At 44.0% G+C, this 25,588-nt stretch overlaps 1 protein-coding gene across 1 annotated transcript in view; it reads left to right on the top strand.

Moving 5' to 3' along the window:
* LOC115134406 (A disintegrin and metalloproteinase with thrombospondin motifs 20-like) overlaps positions 1-25,588 on the top strand; it is a 139,354-nt gene that overhangs the window by 54,406 nt on the left and 59,360 nt on the right. Inside the window, exons 12-21 of the mRNA XM_029668339.2 lie at positions 13,474-13,619; positions 13,972-14,153; positions 15,132-15,268; positions 15,675-15,792; positions 17,541-17,636; positions 19,724-19,890; positions 20,041-20,170; positions 24,254-24,380; positions 24,461-24,671; positions 24,950-25,114. Coding sequence (XP_029524199.2) covers positions 13,474-13,619; positions 13,972-14,153; positions 15,132-15,268; positions 15,675-15,792; positions 17,541-17,636; positions 19,724-19,890; positions 20,041-20,170; positions 24,254-24,380; positions 24,461-24,671; positions 24,950-25,114 — 1,479 coding nt within the window. The remainder of the gene's footprint in view (positions 1-13,473; positions 13,620-13,971; positions 14,154-15,131; positions 15,269-15,674; positions 15,793-17,540; positions 17,637-19,723; positions 19,891-20,040; positions 20,171-24,253; positions 24,381-24,460; positions 24,672-24,949; positions 25,115-25,588) is intronic.

Raw genomic sequence — 25,588 nt, 5'->3', positions numbered from 1 at the left:
TGCAGTGCTTCCTCTTGGTGGATTTTGACTGGGTATCTGTATAGCACTTTGTGAGAACTCCTGATGTAAAATGGCATTTATAAAATCCGATTGATTGATTGAGAAATTCTGGCTTGTTCCCAGACTATCCACAATAGTATCCTACAGCATAACAGGTCTGTCCTTGGGACACACTCAAGTACAGTATTTTCGCTTCATGCACTTTAAATGCTTAAAAAAAGAACACAAAGGTTTTTTTCAGCCATTTTTCATCTCTTTGGTGCCACCACCTTTTGTATGATGCTGAGGGCTTGGTGTCATCTCCAGATGGGGGTGCTTTGAAGTGGGGGAAGTTGAAAGAGAGGGGGCATCCCATTCCAGCACTCACCTGCTTCTACTGGAGCCTTTTATGTGGAGAGTGTCACTCTGCATTGTTCTGTGTGCATTTGTATGTGCATGTGTGGGGTGTGTATGTTTCTGTATCATATTCGCTCTCTCTCTCTCTCTCTCTCTCTCTCTCTATCTATTTCTCTCTCTCTCTCTCTCTATCTATTTCTCTCTCTCTCTCTTTCTCTCTGTCTATCTCTCTCTCTTTCTCTCTCTGTCTATCTCTCTCTCTGTCTCACTCTCTCTCTCTCTCTCTCTCTCTCTCTGTCTCTGTCTCTCTCTCTCTTTGTCTCTCTCTCTCTCTCTCTCTCTCTCTCTCTTTGTCTCTCTCTCTCTCTCTCTCTCTCACTCCCTCTATCAATTAAATTCATTTCAATTCAAGGGCTTTATTGGCATGAGAAAGATATGTTAACATTGCCAACGCAAATTAAGTAGATAATATACAAAGGTGAAATAAACAATAAAAATGAACAGTAAACATTACACTCACAGAAGTTCCAAAATAATAAAGACATTACAAATGTCATATTATTTATAGTTGAAGTCGGAAGTTTACATACAATTTAGCCAACTACATTTAAACTCAGTTTTTCACAATTCCTGACATTTAATCCTAGTAAAACTTCCCTGTCTTAGGTCAGTTAGGATCACCACTTTATTTTAAGAATGTGAAATGTCAGAATAATAGTAGAGAGAATGATTTATTTCAGCTTTTATTTCTTTCATTACATTCCCATTGGGTCAGAAGTTTACATACACTCAATTAGTATTTGGTAGCATTGCTTTCAAATTGTTTATCTTGGGTCAAACGTTTCAGGTAGCCTTTCCACAAGCTTCCCATTTTGGAATTTTGGAACCATTCCTCCTGACAGAGCTGGTGTAACTGAGTCAGGTTTGTAGGCCTCCTTGCTCACACAAGCTTGTTCAGTTCTGCCCACACATTATCTATAGAATTGAGGTCAGGGCTTTGTGATGGCCACTCCAAAACCTTGACTTCATTGTCCTTAAGCCATGTTGCCACAAGTATGCTTGGGGTCATTGTCCATTTGGAAGACCCATTTGCGACCTGACTGATGACTTGAGATGTTGCTTCAATATATCCACATCATTTTCCTACCTCATGAAGCCATCTATTTTGTGAAGTGCACCAGTCCCTCCTGCAGCAAAGCACCCCCACAACATGATGCTGCCACCCCCGTGCTTCACGGTTGGGATGGTGTCTTCGGCTTGCAAGCATTCCCCTTTTTCCTCCAAACATAATGATGGTAATTATGGCCAAACAGTTCTATTTTTGTTTCATCAGATCAGAGGACATTTCTCCAAAAAGTACAATCTTTGTCCCCATGTGCAGTTGCAAACCGTAGTCTGGCTTTTTGGGGCGGTTTTGGAGCAGTGGCTTCTTCCTTGCTGGGCGGCCTTTCAGGTTATGTCGATATAGGAAATGCTTTACTGTGGATATAGATAATTTTGTACCTGTTTCCTCCAGCATCTTCACAAGGTCCTTTGCTGTTGTTCTGGGATTGATTTGCACTTTTCGCACCAAAGTACGTTCATCTCTAGGAGACAGAACGTGTCTCCTTCCTGAGCGGTACGACATCTGCGTGGTCCCATGGCATTTATACTTGCGTACTATTGTTTGTACAGATGAACGTGGTACCTTCAGGCGTATGGAAATTGCTCCCAAGGATGAACCAGACTTGTGGAGGTCTATGATGTGGAGGTCTCTCTATGACCTCTCTGTCTCTGTCTCTCTATGACCTCTCTGTCTCTGTCTCTCTATGACCTTTCTGTCTCTGTCTCTCTATGACCTCTCTGTCTCTGTCTCTCTATGACCTCTCTGTCTCTGTCTCTCTATGACCTCTCTGTCTCTGTCTCTCTATGATCTCTCTGTCTCTGTCTCTCTATGACCTCTCTGTCTCTCCCTCTCTATGACCTCTCTGTCTCTCCCTCTCTATGACCTCTCTGTCTCTCTCTCTCGGGCTCATGGGGTTTGGATTTAGGGGTCTGTGGGTTAGGGGATGGGCTGAATCCTGAGCCTGGTCTGGGGCACCTGGCTCTGAGGTGTGAGAGGGCCCCTGGTGATGGAGGTTTTAAGTCTGGGAAATAGTGAGGGCCTGATTGGGGAAATGCAGCAGGTAATGTCTTATTAACCAGAACTGATTATTTTACTGGCATTTCTGAGCCTAACATTAGGCCCGACCTGATGTGTAATTTAAACCACTAAAAGGAAACATAGTCTCTCATAAATATTTACCTCAATGTGTTCCAAAAAGCCCTGAAAAATGTATGAATGCCTGTCAAAACTTTTTTCTCCCCGTTAGATCTCCTCCAAGGTGAAACGTATTAAATTCAATAAATCATAATAATGTGGCCTCTAAGTAAATGAGGCCAGCTTGCAAGTCTTCTAAATAGGACGTGAAAAAAAATATGCATTTGTGTACATCAGTAAGGAACTGGGGCACTATGCTGAGCTCATGTTGTGCTCTCTAGTATGCTCTCTCTCGCTCTCCTCCCTCTCGCTTTCTCTCCAAACACTCTGTCTTTCTCTCCCACTCCCTCCCTCCCTCCCTCACTCTCTCACTATGTTCTCTGTGCACGGCAGTCCCTCTCCTCTTGTTGGGCGCTGGAGTGAGTAATGTGGTCATGTGACCCTTGGCGGTGCTTCTGTCATCTGGCCCAGTGGGCCGTGTGTTAACAAGGGCAGCCCATCACTTGTCTATAAATACCGCCACCATCCTCCTCCTCCTCCTCCTCGCATCTTCTTCAAAAGGGCCCTGCCTGTGTGTGTAGCTCTGGGGCCAACCAGCGCGTTCAATCAGGGCATGTCAGCCCAAAGGCAGGCCCTCACTTTGTAGAGAACAGCCTTCCCTCCCTCACTGCCTCTCTTCTCACCATGCAGGGCATGTCAGCCCAAAGGCAGGCCCTCACTTTGTAGAGAACAGCCTTCCCTCCCTCACTGCCTCTCTTCTCACCACGCAGGGCATGTCAGCCCAAAGGCAGGCCCTCACTTTGTAGAGAACAGCCTTCCCTCCCTCACTGCCTCTCTTCTCACCACGCAGGGCAGGCAGCCTCACAGTAGCTTGGTGGGTGGCGAGAAGAATGCAGCCCTGACTTGAATGAAGCAAATGTGCTGTTGTTGTTGCCCACCAGTTATTAAGCACCTTACCCAGTGTTTAGGCCTGAGTGTGTGACTGAAAGAAAACTCTGTTGAAGTTATTTTTGTGGGTTTTGTTCTGCTTGGTGCGGTAGATGGACATTTCAATTGTGTTTCATTTCAAGACCGTCAATTCTTTCGAGTTCTGCATTTTAGTTGAACTATAACGCTTCCGGACTTCTTTCCGAAAGGTTGTTTTGAACGACTTGTGTCAAAGAGCCAGAGAGGAAATCCTAGTTGTATTATTCCAATCAGAACATTCCTCATAGCTGCAAGCTGCTCTCCTCTAATTTCAGCCAATTAGAGAGCAATAGTGAGGTCTTGAAAAGCAGAGCCAGGCTCAGGCAGAATAGAATGTGTTGGCTGAGGCGGGGAGTGTTGGCTCGGCCCCCTGGCAGCCAAACACGCTAGTGTCGTACGATGCTGCCTGTGAGCTCAGGCTCTGGAATCTCTGACTCGTATCAATATCACTCTCTGCTAATCTCTGGGATTTTTTCCACTTCCCATCATCACAGACCTATTGCTTTGGCTGAACAAGTGGATTGTTGTTTTGCTAGCTCTCTCCATCATGTCATTTCTACGTATAATATTGTACGGTAGGGATGGAAGCTTCATGGCGACAGAGGATGGATTTCATTTTGATTGGATAACAGGAGGTTGCTACATGACTGAGACAAATTAGGATATACTATGTCCTTCTTCACAATGGATGGTTTTTTAAGCTGTATACAACATATATTTTCTTCCTATCTAACTTTCTGATTTGAATCCACATATACAGACAATTTAATACCTGAACATGAACATTATGAAGCAAATAACCATGGAATAATCCAGAGAACCTGAAGAGGAAGAGGTAGCCTAATCTGACCCTAGGTTGAAAAAACCCAGGTTAGGCCAACCTAATAATTCATTGGGGAAGCTTTTGAAAATGAACAGATTCATGGGACCAGCGCCGATGCTAACTAGCATCGCTAGTCCCATTTCTTAGAATTCTTCCGCATTTATGCAGTAAGTTGTGGGATATTAGAATCCTCTTGTCTTAACCTTTGTTATCTTCAGCCTAGGTTTGAGTCTGTCTATGTGAAATGAGAGAGGAATGGATGGAACAGCTTATGGGCAAAAGCACTCATTCACACGAATGATAACCTTCCACTGCTGCGTAGAGAGGATGGAGGGAGGGGTTGAGGGGGTGGTTCTCAGCTTGTGGTTGCATCATCCCTCTAAGCCCCTATCTCACCTCTTAGAGTACAAGGAAGAGAGGAGATACTGTTTCCCATGATGGTTCACATCTCTCCACAAGGTTCTTTTTTGTTGTTAAACAATATGCGTACCCCGAACATAAGACCACTATTGGAAATACCAAACACAGCGCCACTGTCCGCCACACGATCGCTGTTATTGTTTTTGTTTTGTTGACGAAGCAGCACTGCAAAAACAAATATCAGACCTAGATTTTTTTGTATTGTTTTGAAATAATGAAGTTAAAATGATTTATTAATTCATTAATTACAGCCTCATTCTAAAATTGATAAAAAATTCAAATATCCTCCGCAATCTACACACAATACCCCATAATGACAAAGTGAAAACAGTTTTTTAGAAATGTAAGCAAATGTATTAAAATGAATAACATAAATACCTTATTTACATAAGTATTCAGACCGTTTCTTATGAGACTTGAAATTGAGCTCAGGTGCATCCTGTTTCCATCATCCTTGAGATGTTTCTACATCTTTGATTGGAGTCTACCTGTGGTAAATTCAATTGATTGGACATGATTTTGAAAGGCACACACCTGTCTGTAAAAGGCACGACACCCCGCTTGGAGTTTTCCAAAAGGCACCTTAAGACTCTCAGACCATGAGAAACAAGATTCTCTGGTCTGATGAAACCAAGATTGAACTCTTTGGCCTGAATGTCAAGTGTCACGTCTGGAGGAAACCTGGCACAATCCCTACGGTGAAGCATGGTGGTGGTAGCATCATGTTGTTGGGATGTTTTTCTGCAGGTAGGGACTGGGAGACTAGTCAGGATTGAGGCAAAGATGAACAGAGCAATGTACAGAGAGAGCCTTGATGAAAACCTGCTCCAGAGCGCTCAGGACCTCAGACTGGGGTGAAGGTTCATCTTCCAACAGGACAACGACCCTGAGCACACAGCCAAGTCAACGCAGGAGTGGCTTCGGAACAAGTCTCTAAATGTCCTTGAGTGACCCAGCCAGAGCCCGGACTTGACCCGACTGACCATCTCTGGAGAGACCTGAAAACAGCTGTGCAGTGATGCTCCCCATCCAACCTGACAGAGCTTGAGAGGATCTGAAGTGAAGAATTGGAGAAACTCCCCAAATACAGGTGGGCCAGGCTTGTAGCATCATACCCAAGAAGACTCGATGCTGTAATCGCTGTCAAAGGTGCTTCACAAAGTACTGAGTCAATTTGAATACTGAATACTTATGTAAATGTGATATTTCAGTTTTTATTTTTAATAATTTTGAAACAATTTCTAAAAACCTGTTTTTGCTTTGTCATTACGGGGTATTGGGTATAGGGGTAAAACAAGGGGTGGTCTGAATACTTTCCGAAGGGCACTGTAAAAATCCCCTTTCCCCTTTCTCACCTTGCACCTCTACAAGTCTGTTGAAGCAGTAGTATGGAGATATTCAGCATCACTCAGCCTTATGATAGAGTTATTGGAGATCTGTACCATGCTAGCCTTGGGAAGTAGGGGTGCTGGGGGTGTTGCCTATTGTTTTATTGGTGTTTACTTTCCTAAAACAATAACTGTCCACCTCACAGTTCAGCTGTCAAAGATTTAAGCACTAAATGCATCAGGCCATTGCATGCGTATGTCCTTTCCTATAGGCTTAGTGGTCCACTGTATGATATTCATCTAGACAAAATGTCTATGAAGGAAGCTTAGAGAGAGATTGAGATATGCCGGTGACATGCTATGACACCAACATGCATTTCTTTATCCTTGTCAGATTGGCTAATGTGTTTGCTATACAGATATAGGGGTACAGAAAAGGGCTGCTATTATTATTTTCTTTAATGCTAATACGTTATTTTTTCGATCAGAACATTTTTTATAAAGATAAGGATTATATATTGTTTTACCAGAGTGACTCTTCGATTATACGTAAATGCATGCAATGCCTTATTATAAATGGGATTTTCATCTAACGCCCCCCAGCACCCCATACTAAAAACATCTTCCCATGGCTATGGCTTACACTGTGCTGCTCATTGAACACGTTCATGGAGGTCTGCTGGTGGTCTCTATCGTGTTATATCTGAAAGTGACCCCTGATATGCAGCACACTACCCAGTCTGTTTTGGGTCTGAGGAGTAGAGCGATGGGGTAGCTAGCTAGATGGATGTGGTACTGATCTGTTCAGACTGTCAGGGACAGAAGCATACAAATCATGTCCTGCTGTGGCTGGCCAGTCTGTCTGTCTGAACTCCAACCCGGGGCTGTGAGAACCAGAACATGAAAGGTGATGCCTTTTGGAAATGGCTGTGTTAAAATTAAAGACTGGGAGGTTTTTAAATCAATCCCTCTGCCCTCTCATTCCTGTGATGATGTATGGCTTGGGGAGAAATGATGTACTCTCGAGCAACTTCCTCGCAATTACAGGGCGCAACCTCTAACCAGCCAGCTGAACTTAGAGGAGAGCAGATGCTGAGACTTGGTTTGCTGTTAGCTAAGCATTTTCCCTCCTCAACAACATGAAGCCTCACTAAACGTTGTTAAGCAACAACGTGTGTGTGTGTGTGCGCGTGCGTGTGTGTGTGCGTGTGTGTGTACGTGTGTGCGTGTGAAAATTCTTAATTTGAAACAAATGCTAGCAACAGCTGTTGCAAGTTTCTCTCACAAGGCCTTCAAATGTCTCACTGCATTCCCAATTGAGGACACATTTTGACAATCTGTGGAGGAAACTGTGGTCCAGAGCCCTAAAGGGTTATGCCAGCTTTACCGAGGTCTTTTCACCTCAGCGTTTTCCAAGGCTGTATTTGTGCATCCCTGAGACGTACTAATTACAATCAATGGGGCCCCAGATGCTTCAGAGCATATATAGCACACTCACACGCACTCACACACACCTCTCTCACACACACAGACACACACTCACACACACACACTTTTCAAGCTAAACAAAACGGTTGTAAACATGAAGCACCAGAGGGGAGTGGAATGCCTTAAAGGCTTACAGGGGCTTTGGTCCTATCTGACAGACACTTGTGTTTGACAGTTGCTTAGGTCTTACTACCCAGCAGCATCGTGGTGGTCCTCCCCTGTCCCATACAACCATACTGTCCTTTTTTTTAAATTATTTTTTGAAAAACATTCAAAATGTCCAGGGGTGCCCCTCATTGGCTGGGCCAGGGTGGGGGTGCTCTCTACCCGGCCATGGACCTCCAGCACCCCTCTGAAGGCATTAAGAGCCATCCCGAAATTTGCACCTGGTAACCCGTTCAATCACCAGGTGCACGGTTGAACATGAGAAGGGGGCTGGAGGGGGGGGGTTGCACTTTTTAGGTCTTGGCTGACAATCCTCATTCTGGGGGGGGGGGGGGGGGCATGCAGAGACGATGGTGAGAGACACTCAGTAAGCTGAGTTTAGGTTAGGTTAGTGTCAGTAAGCCTCCACCATGCTCTGCCTGGCTCTCTGGTGTTGTGTTATATTAGGAGGATTCTTCATTGGTTCAATCAACTCTATTGGGAGGGCTTCAGATGTTTCTCATACCACTTCCTATGATGTTTTACATTTCCTGAGCGAGCGGAGATCTATAGTGTTCAGTGTTTTCTCAACCCAAAGAAAGGCCTGCCTCGCCTTAGTACTGTGTGGAACCCATTTCTGCGTCTACTCATGTGTGTGAGTGGTTCGTTTTTAGCACATTCCACTTTGTGTCTTTAGAACAAATCTAATATAACTGTGGAATTCATTTGGCTAATGTCATTACAAAATTGGCCAGCATGTGGAATATTGAGGGTGAGCTGAGGAGTGGGGGGGATAAGAAAGGCCAGATCATTACTCAAAACTTGTCTGAATTATGGAAATGTTTGTGGTTTTGTTTAGTTCATCCCCCCGGGCTTTTTAACACCTGCCTGTCATCATGTATATTCCTTATACTCCATCATTGCTCTTTAGAGTGTATTACACCATAGCCCTCGTCGGAGTGGCCGTGCCAGATTCGGGATGTGTGTGTGTCTGCGGTATGGAAGGGAGATACACAGGTGTTCACCCCAGGTCATGGCACAGCTTAGAGCACATTCATTCTCAGGCATACACAGGGACACCTCAACCTCACTGTTCCCCTGACGGGGACCCCTTGCGATTGACATTCTCTCTGGCTTAATAGAGTCATTATGAACATCTATGCAGGGTCTCATACTGTCAAACAACATCTGTTCCATAGGGGAGAGGGTGAGCAGTTTGAACAATAAGTCAAATGTAATTTGCTCAGTAGTAACAGTATACAGTTTGAGGCAAATTGGAGATTTAGCCGTAGGAGCTTTCCTTCCTGGCCTTCTGCATGACAAATGAACGTGGAGATGGGACTGTATCTATACATGTTACATACCATCGAAGACAGTTTGTGTACATTCAAAGCAGCACAGCAGCCTCCTTGGTGAGTGTGCCCAATGGGCTGTGGTCTGGTCACATGGTTTCTGTCTGAATGGGGAGAAAGGCAAACCGCTCCTGATGTCAAGCCAGTAATGAGCTCTGTTACCCTGTTATCACAACTCTAGAGTTTCTCTTATCGCCACCACGCCACCACTCCCCGTGTCTGTGTGCCCAGACAACGGGCTGCCTGCCTGCCTGCCGCAGTGCACCCAGACAGACGCCGTCTTGTCCCACATTCTTTCTCTGAAAAGGACCCTCCTGCTATCTTCTCTACGGAGAGAGAGATTTGGTTACACATACAGAACTAAATAGGCTGCCATGTTTGGTTTATGAAAGCACTGTTAGGGCTACCTCTTCTTGGCTGGGGTTGGTCGGTAGGTTTCCCGATACCCAGCTTAAATGCAGGATTTCATCAGTTCATACCACACTATCTCCATGCACAGTGTGCTTATGTAAAAAAAAAAAAAAAAAAAAAGTTATGAATCAATGTGAATGGGTAGTATATGTAAGGCCATACTGTGATAAATCCGTTGGCTGTTTCCTCCTCTCCTATGTCTTTTTATGAAACAGCCCTTCCTCACTCCATATGTCCATACCCTTACGGGAAAACCCACATGATTTCACGTGAAATTTCAACATTTTGCACGTGACATTTTATTTGACATGTGAAAATTAGATATAAACCCACCCACTTTGCTAAAGCACAGCCTCCACACCACTAGAGGGATATCTTCAACCACCAACTTACCATCCTGAGACAAGGCCGAGTATAGCCCACAAAGATCTCCGCCACGGCACAACCCAAGGGGGGGCGCCAACCCAGACAGGAAGTTCACATCAGTGACTCAACCCACTCAAGTGACGCACCCCTAGGGACGGCCTGAAAGAGCACCAGTAAGCCAGTGACTCAGCCCCTGTAATAGGGTTAGAGGCAGAGAATCCCAGTGGAAAGAGGGGAACCGGCCAGGCAGAGACAGCAAGGGCGGTTCATTGCTCCAGAGCCTTTCCGTTCACCTTCACACTCCTGGGCCAGACTACACTCAATCATATGACCCACTGAAGAGATGAGTCTTCAGTAAAGACTTAAAGGTTGAGACCGAGTTTGCGTCTCTCACATGGGTAGGCAGACCATTCCATAAAAATGGAGCTCTATAGGAGAAAGCCCTCCCTCCAGCTGTTTGCTTAGAAATTCTAGGGACAATTAGAAGGCCTGTGTCTTGTGACCGTAGCGTACGTGTAGGTATGTACGGCAGGACCAAATCAGAGAGATAGGTAGGAGCAAGCCCATGTAATGCTTTGTAGGTTTGCAGTAAAACCTTGAAATCAGCCCTTGCCTTGACAGGAAGCCAGTGTAGGGTGGCTAGCACTGGAGTAATATGATCAAATTTTTTCGTTCTAGTCAGGATTCTAGCAGCCATATTTAGCACTAACTGAAGTTTATTTAGTGCTTTATCCGGGTAGCCGGAAAGTAGAGCATTGCAGTAGTCTAACCTAGAAGTAACAAAAGCATGGATTAATTTTTCTGCATCATTTTTGGACAGAAAGTTTCTGATTTTTGGAATGTTACGTAGATGGAAAAAATCAGGGTCCAGAGTAACGCCGAGGTCCTGCACAGTTTTATTTGAGACGACTGTACAACCATTAAGATTAATTGTCAGATTCAACAGAAGATCTCTTTATTTCGTGGGACCTAGAACAAGCATCTCTGTAAGTGAATAAGTGAATTAAATGAATGATGAGAGAAGAGTCAGATTAACTAAAATAGCAGTTCAGTTGGCACTCTTTTGCTATGTGCAGAAATGTATTGAAGGTAATCCATGTGCTACAGACTTTGTGGTGCAGCAGAAAGATCAGCATACCCCAAAATCAAGAAGCAGTGAGTTTAAATCCCAGGTGGGATGATATTGACAAGTCAGTACTGTCATCATGACAAATGTAAGCATATTATCATTGATTAAAGTTGTTTACACTATTTTAGCTGAACAGCGTACCACTTTCATTCCCTTACAAAAAACACATGTGAAATTGCATTGTCAAGTGAAATAGCTGTTTTCACCTGTTCAGCCGAAATGTCCACGTTAAAACAAAAGAAACACATGTTCACAATATGAAACATATGAAATATGAAACAATATGTTCACATGTATTAAGTTTAGAGTTCACATGTTAACACCATCTTCTCACGTGAGGAGAATAATGTTTTCACCTCACGTGAATTACAGATTCACATTCAATTTCACATGTGAAAAATGTTCACATGTGAAAATCGAATTTGCACTTTCACATGTGAAAATCTAACTCTCACATGTGGAATTGCATTTTCAAATGTGGAAAACGTCATGTGAAAATCGAATTAGCACTTGAGATCATGTTTTCACGTGTAGTTTCATGGTATCATGTTGCTTTTACATGTTGTCACATGTTATCACATCAACTTGACATAGGATCACATGTCAAATGAATGTGGTTTTTCTGTAAGGGTAGGGTGACTTTCAATTTCCAGCGCTGCTGATGAAATGGCAGGCTCGTTGTGCATCCCAAATGGCACCCTATTCCCTACATAGTGCCCTACTGTTGACCAGATACCTATGGAACTATTTAGGGAACAGGGTGCCATTTGGGATGCCCCTTACATAGTTTGGAGGAATATCTGGCTGTCCAACACGAGAGGGGGGCATGTGACACCAGCAGAGAAGGAATTCAACAGGAGAGGACCTGGCTTAGCTCATTGAGAAGAAACAGCCAAACGCATTTGAAGATTTTATTGGCTGCCCCCTCGGTCAATCCATGATGTAATAAAGGCTGACAACATGGAAGTGTTGCAGTGTGCAGCTCTGCAGAGTGCTGTTGGCTCTGGTTCCACTCACTGGCACTGCCCTCATCCCCTCCTCTCCCCTCATCCCTCCCCACACAGCAGGCTAGGCGCTGAACCGGAGCCGACAGGCCCTATCCCCACAGCTGCATGGGGAACTTGGAAACATTCCTCTTGGGTAAATGATAGTAGGTTTAGCATCCCCCTTAGTTTCTTTAAGGGTATAGTTTAACATCTGAACAGAGGATTAAGGAAGGGGAGGAGGGACAACACTCCCAGCTGTGATCGCTGCCTGCGCTAAATGTGGTTCTGCACCAACCAGAGCTGAGTTGACATTCTTGCACTGTGGTGTGTTGGTTGGGATTTGGATAAGTGATGATGTCACACTCTCTAAGATGATCCCCTGTGTGTGTTTGTGGTCTCAATTTTCAAATTCAAGCTTCAAGTTTATTTTTCCATATGTCCATCACGAATGCATTGGAATACATTGGAAATCTTACCTACCACTTATACACTACGTGACCAAAAGTATGTGGACACCTGTTCGTCAAACATTTAATTCCAAAAACATGGGCATTAATATGGAGTTGGTCCCTCCTTTGCTGCTATAACATCCTCCACTCTTCTGGGAAGGCTTTCGACTAGATGTTGGAACATTGCTTCCATTCAGCCACGAGCATTAGTGAGGTCGGACACTGATGTTGGGCGGTTAGGCCTGGCTTGCAGTCGGCGTTCCAATTCATCCCAAAGGTGTTCTTTTGGGTTGAGGTCAGGGCTCTGTGCAGGCCAATCAAGTTCTTCCCTACCGCTCTCGACAAACCATTTCTGTATGGACCTCGCTTTGTGCACGAGGGAATTGTCATGCTGAAACAGGAAAGCGCCTTCCCCAAACTGTTGCCACAAAGTTGGAATCACAGAATCATCTAGAATGTCATTGTATGCTGTAGCGTGAAGATTTCCCTTCACTGGAACTAAGGGACCTAGCCTGAACCAAGAAAAACAGCCCCAGACCATTATTCCTCCTCCAACAAACGTTTTTAATAGGTGCTATGGATTGGGGCAGTTAGTGTTCTCCTGGCATCCACCAAACCCAGATTCGTTCGTCGGCCTACCAGATGGTGAAGCATGATTCATCACTCCAGAGAACGCTTTTCCACTGCTCCAGAGTAAAATGGAGGTGAGCTTTACACCTCTACAGTCGACGCTTGGAATTGCGCATGGTGATCTTAGGCTTGTGTGCGGCTACTCGGCCATGGAAACAAATTTCAGCACTCAGTGGTCTCGTTCTGTGAGCTTGTATGGCCTACCACTTTGCGGCTGAGCCGTTGTTGCTCCTAGACGTTTCCACTTCACAATAACAGCACTTACAGTTGACCGGGGCAGCTCTAGAAGGGCAGTGACGATTTCATACACCTGTCTGCAACGGGTGGGGCTGAAATAGCCGAATCCATTAATTTGAAGGGGTGTCCACATACTTTTGTGTATATAGTGTACTCTTTCTCTGTGCAGCACTGCAGACATGGGAAGTGTGTGAACAAGGAGTTGGACCTGCGGCCGGTCCATGGGGAGTGGGGCCCCTGGGGACCCTACAGTGTCTGCTCCAGGACCTGTGGAGGAGGCACCAGGAGCACCTCCAGAGACTGCAACAACCCTGAGTAAGACTCTTATTCCTACTACTGCAACACACCAGGAGACTGCAACAACCCGGATTTGGAGTCTTAGAGTAACCAGTCCAAACACAACAAACCTTCAAACCTGAGTAAGATTGAGTCTTAGTCTAACTAAGCCAAACTAAGTCAAAACACACCAGGAGTAGCCAGTAAAAGCAATAATAACACACCTTGAGTAAGGGCTCTGATTAGTCAAAACAATACTACACCTGAGTAAAAGCCACAAAAAAAAGCCTGAGTTGCGTACTTGGCAAAACACATGTCAATCAAAGAGTCAAACCCTGAGTGAATGTCAGTCAAGTTTTAATCATGTTCTATTGTCGTAATGTTTCTTCAGGCCCAGGAACAGAGGAAGGTTCTGTGTGGGTCGAAGGATGAAGTTCCGGTCGTGCAACACTGAGCCGTGTCCCAGAGGACAGAGAGACTTCCGCGAGGAGCAGTGCTCTCAGTTCGACGGCAAGCACTTCAACATCAACGGTCTACCTCCCACCGTCCGCTGGATGCCCAAGTACAGCGGTAGTGAGTACCCTCTATTTTAAAGCATCTTTTGGGTCCTTGAAAATCACTACTGTATATAAAACTCCATGTATTATTTGTGCTAGGGCACACTGCACTAGCAGTTCAACCATGAGAACACCTTGGCATCTGTTATAGTTTGTAATGGAGGCACTACATTATGTGGTACCATTATACTATACTATACCCCTATAGACACTTCTTGATGACCCCTCACAGATCTCAAAGAACCAGACTGAACCGGATTTAAGTAAACTGTCAGAAAGTCCACCATGCCTAATTGAGGGCTAAAAGGGATTATTAGTCAATATTTTTCAGGATGACATAAGTAAAACATGTCTCTGGTGCTTCTGTCTCCATACCCACAATGCCCATCTTGTCCTGGTAAATAGACTAACTCTACTGTTTGCTTTTGACTCCGTAGAGGCAGATTCTGTCAGTGTGTTCTTTCCCTCAACGCTTAGCATAGTCTGGATAGGAACAGACGGATGAATGTAATCAACACGATAGAAACATTCAATACTACCACATGATGCTCCTGGATAGCTTCCCTCTTCTATACCTCATGCGTTGTTATAATTATTGTGATGGCTGGCTCTGCTGGACAAGATGCCGTTTGGCAAAGCAGACAGGGCTTTGGCGCAGTGTTGATGATTTCGAGGAAGTAACCTCAAGCTGTCACAATACTATGTTAAACAAGCAAACTGACCAAGCACAGAGTCCAAATTGCTGTCAAGCAGAGTGGAATATTTCCAAATAACTGATAGAAATGTTGGTATTTCAGCAAAGCTAACTGCTGACCCTAGCAAAAATGTAAATAGTGGTATTATTGTGGATAATAAATAAATAAAAATGGTTGACTTGCTAACAGTAGGCGTATACTGTAAGATACTGTTGTTTTTACGTGTTTCACTATAATATTGTCACATAGAAGAAAAAACAAACTATGGAGTATTCTTTCTATCTTTCCTTCCTCTGTAGTTTTAATGAAGGATCGGTGCAAGCTCTTCTGTCGGGTTACCGGGACAATGGCCTACTATCAGCTGAAGGACCGCGTCATCGACGGCACACCATGTGGCCCAGACACCTACGACATCTGCGTTCAAGGCCTCTGTCGGGTAGCTGTACTCCCTTACGTCAACACTGTGTATCAAGCACAGCTACACACTTATATGTTCTCTCAGCTGTGTCTGTCTATATCAGCATATCGCTTATAATGTTGTGACATGTTGCTGATGCTGACCTTCTGTATCAGAGTGCGCGCGCACACACACACACACACACACACACACACACACACACGTTTTCACCATTTTTGCCTCCTCAAAGAGAAAGCTGTAGTTTTGTGGATGTTGGGTTGAGGTTAACATCTATTTTTAGTGCAGGTTTGTGACTACCGATGACAGAGATAGCCCTTGGTGTGAGCCCATGTCTGATTGGTGTGTGTCTGTGTGACCCTCTGTCTGATTGGTGTGTCTCTGTGTGACCGCCTGTCTGATTGGTTTGTCTCTGGCATTTCCACAGCAAGCAGGCTGTGACCATGTGTTGAACTCCAAGGCGAAGAACGACAAGTGTGGAGTGTGTGGAGGGGACAACTCCTCCTGCAAAACCCTCGCTGGGACCTTCAACGACGCCGAGTATGGTAAGCCTGGCTGCCTTTCTTCTGTTTCCCTGTATTCCAAAATATTTAAGAAGGTATTGCACACTGTTCACAATAACAATTGTCAATGAACAGGTGAAATACAACACACTTGCCATAAACTATTTGACACTTGAATACTGCACAAATGACCTCAGAATTATGACATAACTTTTGGATGCTTGTGAAGGCTATTATTTTTTTCCTTTTTGCTTTTGGACAATGCTTTGCATAACAGATATCCTGATAAAGTCCCCAAACCTGTTGAAAGCCCAGGTAAACACTGGAAGTTCTCAAACTGACCCCCTCAAACTCATGATTGGTATGATATCTCATCCCAGGCCAATCGCTAATTACATCCAATCACCTTCAAGTCTGAGCTGCAAAATAACAAAATAGAAATTACCATAGGTATCAAGTTTACTCAATATTAGTTTTGTTCTTCGCTTCTCTTTGTCTCTATCTGTCCGTTCTTCCGCTTGTGTCTATACCGAGGAGTCCTGGGCCAAGCATGTGTAACCACACCCTCTCTCTCCCTCCTCCCTCTCTCCAGCCAGGCTCAGCTATCCCAGGGTGCACAGGGGTGTCTTTCCTTTAGGACTGTGTTTACATTCTGCGGTCGCCCTGCGGTTACATTCGATTGTATGTGTGGTCAATGGTTGTTTCGGGGGCTTCGAGGGCCTGTGGAGGTGCTGTGGCTTTCTCTAAGGGGGACCTGGCCTGCGGTTTACTCAGTTCACCTACTCCTTGTACCTATGTGCTGAAGCTGTCTTCACCAGTTAGAGCGGGAATTTAACATGCTACTTAAATACTAACAGCACAGAAGAGACATTTATGCTGCTGTTTGATTTTAGCACTGAAGTGAATGGGTTTGAATTGACTTGTAATGAACCTTCTTCAGCAATTGCTGTTTACCAACTCCTTTAAACCGTTTATTTTGGTTTTGGTTGATGCTGTAAGACTTTTTTCTTGTGGTACCAGAGTAAACTGTGTGTTGGAGTGTTGTGATTGGCCAGTCGGCTGGTCGGTGTGATGAGAGATAACCTTTAGTAGTGCTAGCCCTGAGTGGCCCATGCCGTTCTCTCTCTTCTCCATTTCTTCCCGTCTCTCACCTCTCTTTAATCCGGCTCTCTCTTCCAACCCCTCTCCTCTCCCCTCACTCCAATATGTCTTCAAACTCCATCCTCCTAGTTCTCTCCCCTCTTTCCACCTCTCTCTTTGTCCCTTTCAACTCTATCTCCTGTTCTTTTCCTACTCTCTTCCTCCCTCTTCCTGTTCACCTCTTCCCTCTCTTTCACCCTCTTCCCGTTCACCTCTTTTCTCTCCTCTCCTCTCTCTCCTCTTCCCTCTACCCATGTCGGCCTGTCATGGAACACAGACCCAGGGAAATTACAGGGCAATCGCCGGACCGGGCCGGGGAGTAATTACATATTATTTCACGGGTGGGCCTCTGTGAGTGAAATTAACCTTCTACAGGTTATTTGAGAGCTCCTCTTATTTTTCCAAGTGTGACATTTTAATCCCAGAGGTAAGAGCTCGGCTTCCCTTCCCATGGAAGATCACAGATCCTGAATCCTACAGCATAGTGAAGCCATTAAATCAAGGTGTGACTGTTCTGTTCAGTACTGGGAGTACTGGGACTGTTGTGGTTGCCCTTAGCTTTCTCGCCGTAAACTACATCGCTCTCTGTCTTTCTCTCTCTCTTTTTGTTCTCTCTCTTTCTCTTTCGTTCTCTCTCTCTCTCCATCCAGGTTACAACACAGTAGTTCGGATCCCTGCAGGAGCCACCAACATTGATATCAAACAGGTCAGCTACTCTGGGAAGCCGGAGGATGACAACTACCTCGGTGAGTGTGTGTATGTATGTGTATGTGTGTGTGTGTGTGTGATCACTGTTCTGGATGTCACCTCAGTCCCCTGTGCTTATGTGTGATGGTGTCACTAGTTAGCCACTGTGCCTCACACCAGGCCAACTCACTCACAGCCAGTTTATGAAAAATAATTTCTAACTGTAGAGGCTTATAGCGATTTTTATTTTCGCCCCTTTAAATGGTGTGCACCATACAATAGGTCAATGTGATTCTCCCCCTCCTCTATCAAAGGGCAGCCATTGGTCAGAACATGGTTACCCACCAGCGACCTCAGCTGTAGGTACAAGGTAAGGAAGGGGGTGAGGAAGTATGGACTAATGCCAAACCGCTGGTCATTTATATCAGTCAGAATGTATATGGAGGAAGCATGGCGGGGTGTGGGCCCACATAGTCAGGCCATAAGGGCTAGCTGGGAAAGAAAACAGAGTGGCAGAATGAGAGGATGATGAATGAGTGTAGAATAGGTGCTAATTAGAGGCATGTGTAACCAGGCCTGATGAAAGTACATCGGGGCTGGATGAGATGGACCATGGTTGTGTGTGTGTGTGTGTGTGTGTGTGTGTGTTTGAAATTCTTAATTTAATAAAACAACCACATTTTGAGAGTAGTTTTTATGATGTTTTTATGATAGCGAAAAAAAACATACACACCTTGCTGTCTTGATCGTGTACTTTAACACTAAGTATGTTTCATTACCTATTGAAATAAATATGTATTCCTCAAATAATTTGACTGTGTCTTCGACTCACAGATTGATATAACACATGATGTGGTAAACTGAGACTTAAAACATCTATCCAGGTGTTGTAAGATCTGACATGTCGCGTCCCCCTGCTCAGACGTTGCATCTGTCAACCAATGCTTGCATGCCACGCCATTGACTGTGCCGTTGGGCACCAGATTGCTATAACATATGTGGTTAGTTGATACGTAAAATACCTGTCTAGACATTGTAAGATCTGGCATACATCAGCAACGCCTGGGCAGAGGAATGTGGCAACAGCCTACCTTAGCATTCACACGTTTCACACGTGTAGCTTGTTGTTATTGTCGGCCAATCAAGGTGGCACTACAGTCAAAGGCTCTGTGTGTAGCAAGCAATGTAAAGTGGGAGGTCTCTAATCAAAGCTAAATGGAATTAAAATGACGGGTTAAATTAGCTAAATGAGAAGGAGGATGCTACAACAAGCAACCGACGGGTAGACTGTTTAATCTGAATGGAGTTGTTGTAGACAAGGACGGGGAGCATAGCAAAATAGCCTAATTTAGCCTAGCTAGATGGCTATTTTAGCTAGCTTCTTCACATTGATTTGATGCAGTAAAGACACTACCAGGTTGGATGGTGTAGTTCATCAACTGGAGGCACACATAGAGTTTGGATCTGTTCAAATCTGCTACGGGTGTATTATTTCTCACTGATTTAAAAGATAAGGGCCATATGTTTTGAAAACCGATCGCAAGCGATGATTGACGTTTCTAACATAGCATAGGAAAATGATAGTTCACATGGCCAACCGTGAGCAAAGCTAATCGCTGAAAGGGTTTTCGAGAACCACAGGAGACCTAATCACACACACATTGTTTCAACATGGGCTCTCTCACATTGTAATTACATTGTATTTACTGCATATTTCTCAGAACCATCATTTGTTTGCGTGTGTGTGTTGACGGGGTTAGCTAGTTGGTGTTTGGTTGTTAATGTGTATATCAGAGTTGGTTCAGCATGTGTGCGTTTGTGTTTGTTTTTATGTCATTGTTTGGATTTGGAGGTTACTTTGTTAGCATTGTAATGTCATTTGGCAAGGAGAGTCACGCAGTCTAGCTCCAAATTACTGCAATTTGGAGCCACCAATTCTTTTTACTTACCCCCATGCAACAATGGCATTGCAGAACATTATTGGTTTGAAGTCGATGAATGTTTATACTACTTTCCCCCTCAAACTATTGTCCAAACCTGAAACCCACAAGACTCAGAGTAAATTGCAAAGAAAGCAGTTTTTCTCAAATGTGTTGAGGCTATATTTTATATTTATATATTATTTTCTCTTTTTGTTTCCTTTCAGCTTTATCTGACAGCCATTCTAACTTTCTCCTGAATGGAAACTTTGTGGTGGCCATGTTCAAAAGGGAAATCACCTTCAAGGGAACCGTCATTGAGTACAGCGGCTCAGACACCAAAGAGGAGCGCATCAACTGCACTGAACGTGTTGAGGAGGAACTCATCCTACAGGCAAGGCTGACGTCTGTCTCTGTCTCTCTGTCTCTATCGCTCTTTGTTTCCGTCTTTCTCACATTCTTCTCTTTCTCTCTCTCCCTCTCCCCCTCTCCTTCCCCATCTCTCCTTCTATATTGTCAAAGCTTTTTCTCATTGTTGCCCTAGGTTCTGTGTGTGGGGAACCTGTACAACCCAGACGTGCGCTACTCGTTCAACATCCCCATCGAGGAGCACAGGGAACAGTTTGTGTGGGACCCCTCGGGTTCCTGGCTGGAGTGCAGCCGCATGTGTCAGGGTAAGGTCATAGTCGTCCACCCAATTAGCCATGTGTCTTTGCAGCCCCTCTGCGCTGACCCGATTGATCACATCCCAGTACATCAGGGATCCCCAACAGAATAAATATTATTATGTTGTGCTATTGTTTCATTCATTTTTCACTTTCCCCCCTGCTGCTCCTCTGATAGAATTCTACATCCCGCCTCCCACCCAACGAACACTTAAAGCGTTCCACAGGGATGCTGGCCCATGTTGACTCCAATGCTTCCCACAGTTGTGTCACGTTGGCTGGATGTCCTTTGGGTGGTGGACCATTCTTGAAACACGCAGAAACTGTTGAGCGTGAAAAACCCAGCAGTGTTGCAGTTCTTGACACAAACCAGTGTACCTGGTGCCTACTACCATACCCCGTTCAAAGGCACCTAAATATTTTGCCTTGCCCTTTCTCCCTGAATGGCACACATTCACAATTCATGTCTCTAATGTCTCAAGGCTTAAAAGTCCTTATATGACTTGTCTCCTCCCCTTCATCTACACTGACTGAAGTGGCTTTAACAAGTGACATCAATAAGGGATCGCAGCTCATCCCTGGTCAGTCTGTGTCATGGAAAGAGCAGGTGTTCTTAATGTTTTGTACACTCAGTGTATATTATTATTGTCTCATTCACTTTATTATAACACATTTGACCTACACTGTTGGATCTCGGCACATAAGAGTTTCACTGTACCCTGCGACTACATCTGCGACCTTGTGCATGTGACTAATAAACTCATCTAATCTAGGCGGCCTGCGGGCCAAAACCATTATTGATGTTCTTGGACATAAAAATCTGTGAAATAACCAGGAAATGAGCTCAATGTGATTTTAATTTAGGAAATCTGTTGCCAGGTAATCCCATAAATAGAGAGGCACGTAATCGTATTCCATGTTATCGAGGTTTGAAATGATTCTGTTTTTGACAAATACTAAATCTGTTTGGCATTCTTGTGGTCGATCTGCAGTGTAAAAATGATCTATAACTATGTTCCGGCCCCCCGACCATCCGCTCAAGGAAATATCAGACCATGGCTGAATCTAGATGGACTCCTGCTGTACACCTTCCACCCCCTGAGCCTATAAGCAGGGGCTGATACTTCCTTTGCCTCAGAGCATACAGCATCATTAGCAGGATCCAGTTGAAACGGTTTGATCCCAGCCCGGCTAAGACCATTTGGTCTGAGACCCAATGACAGGAAATTGATCAGAACATGTAAAGGAGGGGGAAATGCGTTCCTTGGCAGTCGATCCTTTAGTCAAATGGGGTCTAATCCAAAGTTTACCTGTGTGTGCGTGTACCAGGGTTGTCCTATTCTATTTTTAAAGACAATAAATACAACTTTTGCCAGCCAAAATGTCCAGTAGAAAACTAAATTGCATTACAAAATAATGCTTTTTATTAATTGATGGCAATTACCAGTAAATACATTTGGAAATACATTTGGCCATTATGCTTATCGGTCTAATTTGCATAATTTAGTGGAATTCAATTGGCCTGTGCGTATTTTTGTTAGTCGTCATGTATCTTATTCATCCAACCCAACTATCACACGCGTACAGCATACAGAGCCTCTTCTGAGACGGATTTCTCCTGCAGAGCCTCAGCTGGTTGCTGCTGTAGTAAAACGTGTTTTCGTCAGCCCATTGATTGAGTGACATGTTTTTTTAAAGTGTTTTGACGTTTCTCAGATGCTCTGATCCAGAGCGACGTACAGTAGTGAGTACATACATGTTCATATTTGTTTGTACGATTCTAAATCCAACCGCGTGTTTCAAAACTGTTTTTGGTGTACGATTAAAAACCTCTAACGTTACTATTTGTATTTCTCAACTAATTAAAGCGCATGTTCCTTTCACCATTCAAGTGAAGACGACAGGCTGTCGGCGTGTCACCCACCACTTTGTTTTATTTTGTATTTATTTTTATTTCACCTTTATTTAACCAGGTAGGCTACTTGAGAACAGGTTCTCATTTGCAACTGCGACCTGGCCAAGATAAAGCATAGCAGTGTGAACAGACAACACAGAGTTACACATGGAGTAAACAATTAACAAGTCAATAACACAGTAGAAAAAAAAGGGGAGTCTATATACATTGTGTGCAAAAGGCATGAGGAGGTAGGCGAATAATTACAATTTTGCAGATTAACACTGGAGTGATAAATGATCAGATGGTCATGTACAGGTAGAGATATTGGTGTGCAAAAGAGCAGAAAAGTAAATAAATAAAAACAGTATGGGGATGAGGTAGGTGAAAATGGGTGGGCTATTTACAGATAGACTATGTACAGCTGCAGCGATCGGTTAGCTGCTCAGATAGCAGATGTTTGAAGTTGGTGAGGGAGATAAGTCCAACTTCAGCGATTTTTGCAATTCGTTCCACTTTACAATGTGAGCTGGAGGCAGTATGCATTTTGAAAACATACTTAATTGTTGGAAATCTGAATGTTTTATTTCATATTATGAGGCTTGCATCAAAGTAGACTATAGGCAAAATCCTACCATGGAAAAGTGTAGGCAATTATTTTATAAAGAATTCATAGGCGGTGCGTGAGTTTCAAGTTTGGGAAGCTTACTTAATTTATCCTACCATTTTTACCATTCTTCGTGCCAGTTATGATTTTCATATGTGCATTTTCTTGAAACAGTTGAAACACTGTGATCCATTGGTGGCTAAAGAAATGAGAGCATTGAGCTCGTAGCCTTTAGGCCAATGCAGCAGTAGGGCTATAACTTGCATTGCTCTTTCACACAGAGGATTGGTGATTGTCGAGGAGGAGATTGTTGGAAAGACTTACTGTGAGGAACTATAGTTTTAATATATCATTCACAATGGATGTTAAAACACTTTCCTACATTTCCGCGCTATGGTGCTCAGGCATTGGCGCTCACTCAACATTTTCAGGAGAGAGAAACCAGACACATGCTCACGAGGCACTCCAACAAAAGATCATTTGAAAAAAAAGACAAATCTTGGAAATTATAGTTATGAAATAAACAAAAATTTGTTTCTCACAAGTTTAGCAGGTTGTGAACCCTGCAAACAACGTTTCCACTCTGAGAATGAGAACGGTAATTTACTGTAATTAATACATGCATTAACAGAAATGTATGTAGCCAAATGATGTGGATTAACGCTACTTTTACTACTGGTGACTTTTATACAATGAAACAATGAATGACTGGGGAGAGACCCCTTTATCTTCACCAAATCTTCACCCCTCCCCTTCTTCTTGTCTCAACATTTGAAATGACACTCGACACATTATCTTCACACATATTTGAGATGCTTTTCACTGACAGCCCCAACTCAATCATCAACTGAGCCTATTGCCTCGCCCACTACCCATATTTTGGGCTTCCCATATAGGCATAGGTCTACGAGCTTGTGATTTGAAACAGTCCAGAGCTATTTTTTTTGTTGAAAGAAGCTAATGATCCTCGATTCCTCTGTGGCTTGTCAGACATGCTTTCTGGTGAAGTTTTTTTTTATAATGATTTCCTTTCTTTCTGTGAAGACAGGTGTAATGATATAATTTTGGGACATTTATTTACTTCTCTATTGGACTCACCACTATGCAATTTCTCTCCTGTTCTATTGGATTTCATATCAACTTTCTGTCATTGTCCAGAAGCCAAAGGCACAGTCCTAGTCATACTTAACAACCCATCCTAGTTGTTGCATCTTTACATCTCCCCTCTTTCTAAGTTTCTAACAGAGATCTTCGTCTCTGTCACATATTGAACCGCTATCAGGTGCGCTATTTATTTATTTAGAATGGTGTTTTATGACGTTTTATTGGCTGCTTCCTTACATAATCTACATGTTCTGTTGAGATTAATTACCATAATCTACATGTTTTGTTGAGATGAATTACCATAATCTACATGTGATTTCTGTCATTCTGAGCACCGTGGGTAGACAACCTAATGGGTTTATGCACCCAAATGCATATGGGTTCGGTCAATTTCTCAAATGGTAAATGAGTATCTTACCGGTCACGTTGTCCGGCGCCACATTTTCCTAACGGAATCCCTGGTGTGTGTGTGTGTGTGTGCATATAGGTGAGCGATGGCGCAAGGCAGCATGTGTGAGGAAGAGTGACCACCTGGGGGTTTCTGACCAGCGCTGTGAGCCTCTACCCCGTCCCAATGCTGCCACTGAGCCATGTAACACTGACTGTGAACTCAGGTAGATACACACACACACACACACACACACACACTCTGTATATCTGTTAAACAGACACTAATCCATATAGCCTGTTGCAGGTGGCACATAGCAGGGAAAAGTGAGTGCTCTGCTAAGTGTGGCCCTGGTTACCGGACCATGGACGTGCAGTGTATGAGGTACAGCTCGCTGAAGAGGCAGAGTGAGAGGGTGGAGGGGAGGGCCTGTTCTGACCTACCCAAACCCCAGGCCAGGGAGGCCTGCCACGGCGACTGTCTGCTCAAGAGCTGGCAGTACAGCATCTGGTCCCAGGTCAGTGGAAACTACAGTCAAAGACACACATCATCTAAGTGAAAGATGATTATAATACTTGTTTTCACTATGTGATGCTATTGCACATTGTCTTGATAAAAAGCCTCTTCATTTCTCGTCTCCTCATGCAAGACAGATGCTACTTAACTTTTGCTTCCGTGTTACTATAAGTGGACATGATATAGACTCGAGGTAAATGTGGGTATGTTATTCGTTTGGTGCAGTACAAGTTGAATGGTGAGTCTCATGCTGATTCTAACGTGTTGTGACCTGGGCAGTGTTCGAAGACGTGTGGTCGCGGGGCTCGTACCAGGGACTCCTACTGTATGAACAACCTGGGGAGGAGACTGGTGGACAGGGACTGTAGTGACTCCCTGAGACTGGTCACCGAGAGCTGCAACGACCAGGCCTGCCCTGGCTGGTCAGCCAGCGAGTGGAGCGAGGTACAGGACACACACACACACACACACATGCGCCTGCACACACATAAACACGTCTATAAACACACATTAAGTAAACATTCCTACACACATAATAACACACACATAAATACTGTATATACACGCTTTATAAACTATATGCATATCAATGTAAACACACAGATTTGCTCTAACATGCACACACACACTTTGAGGATAACATTTTACACATTTCACACACACACAATCACCCTCCCCACTCACACACTCCCTTCATACACACAAACAAGTTTAGACTTTATTCAATCTGATCTCATAGTTTCACTTCGGAATTTGCCGTAATTGGATGAACGTCGATCTTTGACCCGTTAATTCCGCGTGGTTACAGGGTTAAAACAGAAACAACTCAAAGGGTTCAGCTTTGAGCCTCATCAAGTTTGAGCCAGTGCTGTGCATTTGTGTTTTTTTTTGTTGTTTTTGGACCATTTCAAACGTCCA

The sequence above is a fragment of the Oncorhynchus nerka genome, linkage group LG9a (genome assembly GCF_034236695.1).
Source record: "Oncorhynchus nerka isolate Pitt River linkage group LG9a, Oner_Uvic_2.0, whole genome shotgun sequence".
Taxonomy (NCBI): Eukaryota; Metazoa; Chordata; class Actinopteri; order Salmoniformes; family Salmonidae; genus Oncorhynchus; species Oncorhynchus nerka.
Note: the sequence above shows the minus strand (reverse complement) of the source record. Positions and strands in the feature narration are given on the sequence as shown.